General features: G+C 35.0%; 1 protein-coding gene across 1 annotated transcript; it reads right to left on the bottom strand.

The window, feature by feature from the left end:
• Nucleotides 1-511: 511 nt before the first annotated feature.
• Nucleotides 512-7,791, bottom strand: LOC136209625 (uncharacterized). Its single transcript, XM_066001147.1, has 9 exons — nt 6,421-7,791; nt 6,183-6,299; nt 5,374-6,026; nt 4,965-5,175; nt 4,040-4,172; nt 3,807-3,946; nt 3,640-3,691; nt 3,125-3,500; nt 512-891 (listed from the first exon to the last, which is right to left on the bottom strand). The coding sequence occupies exons 1-8, from the start codon at nt 7,588-7,590 to the stop codon at nt 3,148-3,150; spliced, it is 2,829 nt and encodes a 942-aa protein (XP_065857219.1). The 5' UTR covers nt 7,591-7,791; the 3' UTR covers nt 512-891; nt 3,125-3,147.
• Nucleotides 7,792-10,740: the final 2,949 nt, after the last annotated feature.

Raw genomic sequence — 10,740 nt, forward strand, 5'->3', positions numbered from 1 at the left:
AATTTATACCATATCCAAGTATGTATGAAGACCTTGAGTTGCCGTGGTGGCAATCTTGAGAGACAAGGGTTCGATTGTAAGATAAAAAAGGGCGGCCCGGTGCATTACGCGTCCCCGCTAAGCGAGGGTCCAGGGAGGGGTCCCACCATAAGGGTGTACTGGGGGCAAACCTTCCCTTGCCCTTTTTTGGCAAGAGACCGCTCCTAAGACTCGAACCCGTGACCTTCGGTCACACGACAACAACGTTTTACCGTTGCGCCAAGGCTCGCCCTCAGTAATCCAACGATTATCAATACTGAAACTAAAGACACGTCTTTAGCTATCCATGTTACCAATTCCCAGCTACCACCGGTAAATTACACCCATGGTCATTCAATTTTGTCCTCATTAACATTATAGTCAATTAACTTCGAAATCTAACATAATTGTTACAAACTATGTGAATACATAGGAAACACAACGAATATATTTCATTTGAGGAGAATACATATATATATATATATATATATATATATATATATATATATATATATATACACATTAATGATACTACCCAAACAGACCCATACCTAAAAGACTATGATACTACCCAGACAGACCCATACCTAAAAGACTCATACCATGCTTACATTATTACACTCTCCCTATGCTCAGCTTGCTACTGATATAGAATTCATAGTCTTAAAGACAATTCAACTCAAAACAAAAAACTCATGATACTTTGAAATATAAAACATAATCCGGGAGACACAACCTAGAAGAACAAATCGGACAAGGGAGACGACAGCGGAACATCAAGCTTCGTTTGAAAAGGACAAGCAAAACTCAGTTGAAACAACACGTAAGAGGCTGCCAACAACGTCATTGCACAAAAGGAGATTCACCTGCAAACTAACCAGACAAACAGGTCAGAAATAGAGGGACAAAGGCAGCGGAAGAGGAATGGCGACAATTCGATGAGATGAACTGAGACTTGGAACTCTAGGTCCAAACAATCTGCTCACAAGACAGACAGTAATGCCGAAGAAAACAGCCTAAAAATACAAACCCATAAACTCTGAATACAAGGGCAAAAAATGAAGCCAAACTAGACTCTGATACCATTACAAACCATGTCCAATTCAACTCAAAAAAGAATACACAACAAAAAAAAAAACTAATAATCATCATCATCAAGATCATCCTCCAAATTAATACCGCCCTCTCCATATACTTAACGTGACTTCTCGTAACATATACTCAGCGTGATTTCTTCTCCTAATATTTCTCCATTCATTATATATTTAATTATGACTTGGACTCTTCATATTCTTATTTAAATTAAGGATTAAGATTAATCTTATTTAAGTTAGATTAGTGGTTGAAATTAATAAGCAGTTACTTTTTATAAAAATAAAAAACCGTAAAAAAAAACCTTAAGTAAAACTGTCAGTCTCCAAGGCGCAAGCGAGGCGCACAAGGCGAGAGCCTTTTGTAAAGCACCTCAATTTCAAGGTTCAAGGTTCAAGGCTCAAGACCTTGAGCTTTGCTCTGAGGCGCGCCTTTAACAACTATGTACATAGGATACCGTATAGATAAAAACTATATGAATATATTATCAAGGAGAATTCATATATATATATATATATATATATATACATTAAGAAGGATACTACCTAAACAAATCCATACCATGCTTACATTATTACAATAATGAACTTTGCATTTATTAACATAAAAGTCACTCAACTTTACTTTTATTGACATTATGACCACTTATGAAAGTAAACGACCTCAAAATGGAAAAATCCAATATTAAAGTTAGTTAAACCATATTTACTAGGGAACCACGTTTTTTAAAATCCCAAATCACATTTTTTAAAGTATTGGTTTCAGAAGATTGAGAAATATCAATGAACCCGATTATCAATGAACCGAAGAATTTTCTAGCAGTTGACTCCGTACTACCAAAGGATTTCTTTGTACACTTGAAAGATAGTCCAGAAAGGTTGACAGAGTCGATCCCCTAAAGTATTGAGCAGCGGTAGTATTTTTATCTCTTTTGCACGATTGAGAAATATCAATGAACCCGATTATTAAAATTGCTGAGAGGTTTTATCCAAAAAAAAAAAAAAACCTCAGAGATTTCTTTCTAAAAAACTATTTTCTCTCCCCTTAACAAAACAACAGCTAAATAACCTCAAAACCAAAAAAGTTCAAGAATTACAGGTGATTAGAATATCGTTTCCATTAATTATACAATTAAGGATTATCAGATAATAGAGTAGGGTAAATTACACCCTGAACTTTACTCATTTTCACCCGCTAAACTTCAAAAAGTGATAAAAAAAAAATAAAATTGTTCAAAAATTTCTTTCTAAACAACTATTTTCTCTCCCTTTAACAAAACAATAGCTAAATAATCTCAAAACCAAAAAAGTTCAAGAATTACAGGCTTATTAGAATATCATTTCCATTAATTATACAATTGAGGATTATCAGGTATTAGAGTAGGGTAAATTACACCCTGAACTTTACTCATTTTCACCCACTAAACTTCAAAAAGTGACATAAAAGACATTCAACTCTACACTTTCTAACATGATGGCCATTAAACTTTAACTAACGCCTACCATTAACGACCTCAAAATATAAATCTTCAATAATTAAAGTTGTTTAGAACAACATTTACCATGAAATCACATTTTTTAATTTTCAAAATTACCATTTCTAGAGCTTTCTTTCTCTAAAAATCCACCTCTTCTAACCAAACAATACCTAAACGACCTCAAAATAAATTTTTTGAAGAATTAAAGTTGCTTAGAATATCATAAATTCTCGGTATCTTTTATTTTGAGATCGTCAACAGTAATTTTAAGATATCGATTGACGTTTAGTGGGCATAATTTTAGAAAGTGAAAGTTGAGTGGATTGAAGTTTAGTGGGCATAATATTAGAAAGTGAAAAGTTGAGTGGCTTTTATGTTACGTTTTGAGGCATTGATTAAAGTTTAGTGCCATGAGTTTAATTTACCCAATAGAGTGGTAAAGATTGTGTGACTTTTATATTAGGTTTTAAAGTTGAGTGGCCACAATGTTTAAAACAGCAAAGTTGAGCAAAGTTAGATAAAACATAGACTAATTACCTTCTTATAGATTCATTCTCCTACTAGCGTCCAGCTCCCTTTTCCTCATTTGCTTTTACTTGTTCTAGGGCATCTACAACTTCTTTCATAGATGGACGTTTTTCGAGATCGGAATCTAAACATTTCGAGGAAAGTTGTGCTGCTAGTAACATTGCTTTAAATGAGTATTGGCCTTCTATCCTTACGTCCATAATACTTCTCAACTTTGTGTTCTGTGAGAGGATTGGCTTCAACCAATCAACCAGGTTTTGCTGCCCCGCTGGACGTGTTGGATCTGACGCCCTTAATCCTGTCATCAATTCCAGTAGCACCACGCCAAAGCTATATATATTTTGCTTCTTTATTGATTTGGATCTCAATTTCACAGGTAGGATGCCTTAATAGATAACATTATAGTCAAAATAGTTTCAGAACCATGAAATAGTTTGACCTTACTTACAAAACGACACAAACTAAAGTTGTTGACAAACATATTCAAAGGTTCGCAATTTACTACAAAATAACAAGAGTATTACCTGTTGCCATATACTTGGGAGCAACAAAAACTGATATTTTTGCATTGTAATTCTGTAAACAGGAAAAAAAAAGGTAAACAGAGCTACCAAATTATAATTCACAGTAAGATTTATGAACTTCTCTCCAATTAATTTTATTTTATTTTGGCTTAAGAACGAGAACTTACACCATCAAGCAGAATAACTGAAGGCTTGAGACAGCTGTGAAAATTGTATTCTGAAGAATGAAGAAAATCAAGACCTCGAGCTGCTCCAATGGCTATCTTGATCCGCATATCCCAAGACAATGGTGTAATCGCACGACTCCCTGAACATAAAACCAATCCATTGAAGTTACTAAGTAAATCCAAGCCTTTGTAGATTCTCAATTTTTTTCCACTCTTTTCTTATTAATTCTTACTTCTGAAAAGATGAATTTCCAAGCTTCCCTTCTGCATATATTCATACACAAGAAGTAATTTTCTATCCTCCCAACAATGTCCTAAAATTTTAACCAAGTTTGGATGCGATAGCCTTTCAAGAATGTCCTCCAACTGCATTATCAAATTAAAAGTTGAGTATAGTTAGCATAAATGTGAAAGATCATAGACATTATATAGCTTAAATTTAGGACCTGTACATTGTCAATTTGTTGGATCAAACTCTATCTAACCCATTCTTTTGAACAAATTCCGTGCATGAAAATAATTAAATTTCAATTTAATTAATTTACCAAATCATTTTCTATGTTTAGAAAACATTTTAAACATAAGGAATTGAATTGCTAATTGATCAATTGTGTCCTCCACAAACTACTTCTCAATTGAATTCGCACTAAATCATGTTATCTTTAGCATGAGTTTCAATTCAAATATCACAAACTATTCTTAAACATGAGAAAATTCAATTCTCTTAATTTTTTTTCTTGCAAACATGAAAATTAAATAAATAAAAATTCAATTGAATTGAATTCCTGAATATCCAAACACTAAGGGGGCGTTTGGTTTAAACTTTGGAATCGGAAACGGAATGTGGCGGAATCACAATCGGAATGAGTATTTATTTATCAACTAATCAGAATTTCAATCCTCCACCTGAATTTCCAAAACTTCCATCAATTATCAACTAATACAGAATTTCAATCAATATGAAGGAAACAAAATGTCACAGTGGGACTCATTTTGAGAAAAATAATCGAACAAAACTAAAAGTATTGCACTTGTTTCTCTTTCTTTCCTCTCATTTAATGGACACATAATTATAAGACATGCTTAAATAATTTTATTTTTCCTCTAAAGAGAAGTGGAAGTAATAAATTATGATATATTGGTAATATGAATCAATACCAGCCACTCTTGCTGACGTTCTGAGTTCAATATCTTGATGGCAACTGGCATTCCATTGCCAGTTTTGGAGGGTGCAAAAGTCTTTTTGTCTATCCATCCTCTATAGACTTTACCAGAACCTCCATCACCCAACAAATTATCTCCTCTAAAATTCTGTGTAGCAATCTCCAGATCAGCAAAGGAGAAACAATGAAGATGACATCTCGCACAACTAGCAGAAGAATCAATAATGCATCGTAAATTTAAAGTGCTATGAGAATGTAATAAACTTAGAGAAAAAGGAAAGTACACTGATGTCACTAATAAAATCATCTATTTTGAGTCATATCTAATATGACTTTAGAAAAGAAAGCAAATGGTCAAATATCATAAATGTAATTAAAAGCATAAGAAAAGAAATGTTAATTACCGCCTCATAGTTCCATTAAGATCTCCCATTGATGAATATAAGCTTCCATTTATTTCTATTCTCTCTAGCATCGGTGCCCTCAACAATCCATAAGAGAAATATTTCATCTTATTGCATTGATTAAGTTTCAAAGATTCCAACAAAGGCAACTCAATATCATCAACCTCACTGAAGAAAATCTTAAGATGGGGTATATGTTGAAGATCCAAAACCTTTAGTTGGGGGAATGCAATTTTGTCTTTTACCTCATTATCATCATCTTTGACAACAATTTCTTCCAACTTCTCACAACGACTAATATATATCTTTCGTAGTTGAACCAAAAGCTTGGCTACACGAGACGAGAAAATATATGAATTGGGACATTCTGATAAAACAAGAAGTTGCAAGTGCTGAAAGGCGGTAATTTTTGGTGGAATGTGAAACCATATATGAACTAAGTTTCGCAGCCCATACAGCTCTAACTCTTTCAAAGAATTAAAGGCTGTAGAAGTACCATAGTTTTCTTCAAACCAAAATACAACTTTAACTGCATCGCAAAAAGCTATTTTGAGTCTTTTCAAATTCTGCAACCATTTTTCTGCAAAGTTGGATGGAAAAGCAGTGTACATCTTCATATGGTCAATTACATCCTTGTTCTCTACAACTGAAACCTTCAAAATAAAAGAAACATAAACTGAAAATTAATAATATACAATGAGACTATATAATAGCATTTGCATAGCCTTTTAAATCAAAATGAAAGACTATATACACTCTTATCATTAAGTGATTTTCAATTAATATAAGAGATAAGTTGTTGGGTATACCTGTTTGTGGAAATTAAGTTGTAGGGTATTGCATTTTTGTTGTTTTGCTCTGCTTGGTGAGGGCTTGGAATATCCATCACATATACTAATTGATCCCTCTGCATAACTTGATACAACCTATCAATAAGAAAATCACAACTCTCATTCAAATAACGTTAATGTTTCATATTTTATTTTTTTAGACAAAGCTAACAATCCTATACAAAAGTAATGACCACGAAAAATCTTGTGTTTTTACCTTATTAGTTGTCAAGGATTCTTTGATGTCATCGTGAACCTCATTAATCGTATTATCCTTGTGCACCAGTAAACTAATCAGCCGTGGAAGTGAATGCAAATCTAGTTCTTCAATAGAGCACTTTGAAAGGGGGATGCCGTCCTCATCTTCATAGAAAATTCCCTCCATGCCATCACAATCAAGTATCTCTATGCTTTTTAGTATCGATCCTCTAACAATTGATAATGGAAATACATATTTCAATTTATTACAGAACCTTACGCTTATGTGACTCAAGTTCGGCATCCATAGAAAATTTGTCCATCTTTCATGACATATTTCTTTCAAATTAGATAACATTGATAAATGAAGACACTCCAACTTCCTGAACAAATAATCACCTTCTGATAGAATTTGATTTTTTGTTGTATCAACTACATATTCGAGTTCATCACATTCAGAAATAATCATCTTCTTTAACTGCGAAAAGTCATTATCTTCAAGCTGGTAGATGACATTCTTCAAATTTCTCACTCTTGCCAAACTCAAGTCTTCGGTACGACTCATCAAATCACAAATACCACTTTCTTTGATATCACATGCATCACCTGTGAGTTGCAACTGATTTATTGAACCTTGGCCAAATGGTTCATATTTAACATTGTTTGGTACAAGAATTTTAAACTCTTGAATGTTTTTGAATATCGTCGACTTTTTCGGCAAATTTGAAGCTTTTGGTACAGTAATTTGTAATGCATTTAGTGAAAGAGATACTATCTCAGTAAGACTTGCATTGACTCTCTCTTCATCATCAGAATTATCCTCTTCCCCTGATTCCCATTCATCATAATCATCATTATTTTTTGGTTTGCATCCCCACCTTCTGAAGCTTAATGGAAAATACAACTCTTCTAGTTTCAACAATCTTGACAATACACCCGTTGGAATGTATGCAATGTTCATTTTCCTTAAGTCGAGCAACCTCAGATTCTCTAGTTGTCCCATCTCCCTAGGAATATCTGTTAAACTTAAGACAAAAATTGAAAGAAATTCCAAGTTTATCAAACCACCAATCCAAGACATATCTCCAAACTTAGGTGCTTTCAGACGCAATGTTCTAAGATTCCTCAGCACATTAAGAGATTGTGGTAGTGACGGGACGTCCAATGATAGAACACGAAGGTTTTTCATTCCTTCAAAGAAATCAATTGGAATGCTTCGTGAATCCTCTCTATATTGAAGTTGTAGCAGAGTAAGCTTTGGACACTCCAAATTAACAGGGTACTCATCGACCTTTTTAAGCACAAGTGAAAGTCCATAGCAATCTTTATATGAAATTGACTCTGGCCACTTTTCTATTATAATCTCTCGGTGAAATACCAATCCCGTATATTACCAATTCGTCGATTGCTGCAAACATATCAGGCACATCTTCAAACAGCTCTATGCCCATCCCGTATATTACCAATTCGTCGATTGGTATTCTACAATCATCAGGATACATGCTACAAATCAAGAGACATAACTTTGCTTCTTTTGGTATAAATTTAGATCTGTACCTAAGTAGAGTTATGAAATCTGAGCAACATGCAAAATCATTTGATTTTGCCTTCATTTGTTGCCAAATAATATTTAAATTGTCTTTCAGTTTGTTGGCAGCAGAACCATGCTCATCTGTAATGTGTCTTGCCATTTGATGCAAAAATGGCTGTAAATCAAAATTAACCCAATTACATATTAACAATTAACTTACAGTTAACCAATCAATCAAAGTTAAAGTTAAAAATTTCACCTAGAAGTTTGACTTTTGGTTTTCAGCTTCGGCTTCTAATACTCACCATCGAGTACGATTGAGCTTCCTCAGAACGTCAATCCAGTGGCTAAATGTAGAACAAAAAAGCAGAGAATGAAAATAATAAATAATGTTAAAGACATAGTGAAGAAGATCACAACAAGAATTATCCAAACTTTTGGACATCTAGTGATCAAACGACAATTATTAATACGAGCAAAAATAATTAAACTCTAATATGCAATTTCTAGTATTTCAAAAAAATTCCAGATTATGATCTAAGATTTATTGTTAAGCTGAATTCAACAAATTGAGCAGAAAAAGAATTCCCACAACTTCTCCATCTATCAATGATAATTAGATAACCTTTCCATTATTGGTGATAGGTAGTCAACTATCTAATTATCTAACTAACTATGTCATATACAAGAATCACTTTCATATCTATAATTTCAATTTCAACAATCAGAACATATATAGGACTAATTTTTCAGTTAATTAAGAAACTGAATTTATCATCAACGATCTACTATCAAAAGAAACAACAGAAAGTTAAATGAACATATATAGCACTAATCATCAATCTCTACTCACCTGGCCTTGGAAAACTATGCTTCTGTTTACTAGTTCCATCAAACCGTTTCCGTCGAAAACTATCCTGCATTTCGTTTGATTGCAAAGAGCTGTCGAACATTGAAATCGATTGAAATTGATAACGAAAGAGCATAAATTTTGGCCATTACTAAATCTGAGTACGTTATCTTGTGGCGGCTCAAGCGGACATTCCTTCATTTCTTCGTTTCTACCATCAAGTCAAACGATGAGCCCCCAACCTAATCAAATAAGGGAAATTTACAATTATATCAAATTAAATAAATTATTTTTTTTTAAATCAATAAATCATTATTTTTAAAATATTTTAAAAATTTAGATTTATAAATTAGAGATTTAGAATTTATTGGTAGGGTTTAGAATTTATTATTATTTTTTTTTAGTAGAAAAGGAAAGGAAAAACAAACGAACAAAAACAACTACACAGGGATTAGCCTAGGGAAGCTAACCCCAATCCGAACGGTAAGGGTAGAAACACCTAACACCCCCTCATGGCCAGCCGTCGCCAAGTGATCCGCAACACGGTTCTGCTCTCGAAAAATGTGGTTGAACTCTAAGATCTCAAAGGAGGAGCTAAGCCTTTTAATAGCTCTGATAAGGTTGCGGCTATGAAGACCCATGACATGATTATCCGAAATCATTTTGATGGCCTTCATGTTATCGGACTCCACAGAAAGCCTCTTAACACCCAGCCTTTTAGCAAGCTGGATTCCAGAGAGAATGCCCCAGAGCTTCGCAGAGAATGAAGAACCCAACCCCAAATTCTGGGTAAACCCAGAAAGCCAGACGCCTCCCGCATCTCTAAGAACACCTCCGACAGCAATCTTACCATTACTGAGGCAGGAGCCATCAGTATTCAGCTTCACAACCCCCTCTCTTGGCCTGCTCCAACTCACGAGGTGGACATCACTACTCTGGGAAGATCTGGCAAGGGACTCTCCTTTGAAACTATCAATAATAGAGGAGAGTTTCTTCGAGAAAAACTCAGCTAAGTTAGGCATAAGCACAACTTTATTACCAAAAATCTCCTCGTTTCTCGATTTCCAAACTTGGTGACAGATAATGGCAAAGAAAATGTCACCATGCTCCATATAAGACAGTAACTTTCCACTAATACCAACAGAGAACCAGTCGTCCACTGAATGGGCCATGAAGGAAGAGAAAATGTGTTGTGGGAGAATTTTCTTCCAAACCTCTTTACTCTTTGGGCAATCCCTAAGAGCATGGCACAAAGATTCAACATGGCCTCTACATCTACCGCAAGCTCCAGAGTTCGCCAAGTGCCTTCTGTACCTATCCGAGTTAGTAAGTAACCTGTCCTTAACGCCCAGCCACAGGAAGCTCCTAATACGGTAGGGGACTTTGAGGGCCCAAATGGTCTTCCAAATATCCGAGGGATGATCAGATCTATTGAGGGAAAAAGCTTCAAAGGCAGATTTGCAAGAATAAACTCTATTGTCAGTCAGCGCCCAGCAATGCCTATCCATGTCTTCCTCTTGATTACTCACCTTCACTCCCCGAATTCTAAGGAGAGTCTCAAGGCTAAGGAAAGTATCAAACTTAGGCCAAATTCAGTCCCTTTCAGAGTCCACCACATCGGCAATCCTCCAGTTACGGATATCACTAGGCGGGGGGGAAGTACACACATCCACTAAAGGTTTATCCCCAATCCAGGTATCGAACCAGAAGCTAATGGACTTACCATTACCCACCTCTAGACCAACCCCCGAGTAGAACTCAGCAAACACGGCGCTAAGCCCTTTCCAGAGGAAGGAACAATTGATAACTCTCTCCTTAGGGCCCCCGAAGATCTTATATTTCCGATACTTACCACAAAGAAGGCGAACCCAGAGAGAGGAGGGGCATTGCCACATACGCCAAAGGAGTTTCATTAATAAGACTTTATTATTATCCTTAGCTCTCCTAATGCCCAAACC

Source organism: Euphorbia lathyris, chromosome 10 (assembly GCF_963576675.1).
Source record: "Euphorbia lathyris chromosome 10, ddEupLath1.1, whole genome shotgun sequence".
NCBI classification, from domain to species: domain Eukaryota; kingdom Viridiplantae; phylum Streptophyta; class Magnoliopsida; order Malpighiales; family Euphorbiaceae; genus Euphorbia; species Euphorbia lathyris.

Bases quoted from the DNA above. Each gene is read 5' to 3' on its own strand.
- LOC136209625 (XM_066001147.1), bottom strand. From the start codon at position 7,590: ATGAAAAACCTTCGTGTTCTATCATTGGACGTCCCGTCACTACCACAA. The intron at 3,692-3,806 runs GTAAGTTCTCGT...TCCTGTTTACAG, and splicing joins CAGTTATTCTGCTTGATGGT to AATTACAATGCAAAAATATC. The intron at 3,501-3,639 runs GTAATACTCTTG...TTATCTATTAAG, and splicing joins TCCCAAGTATATGGCAACAG to GCATCCTACCTGTGAAATTG.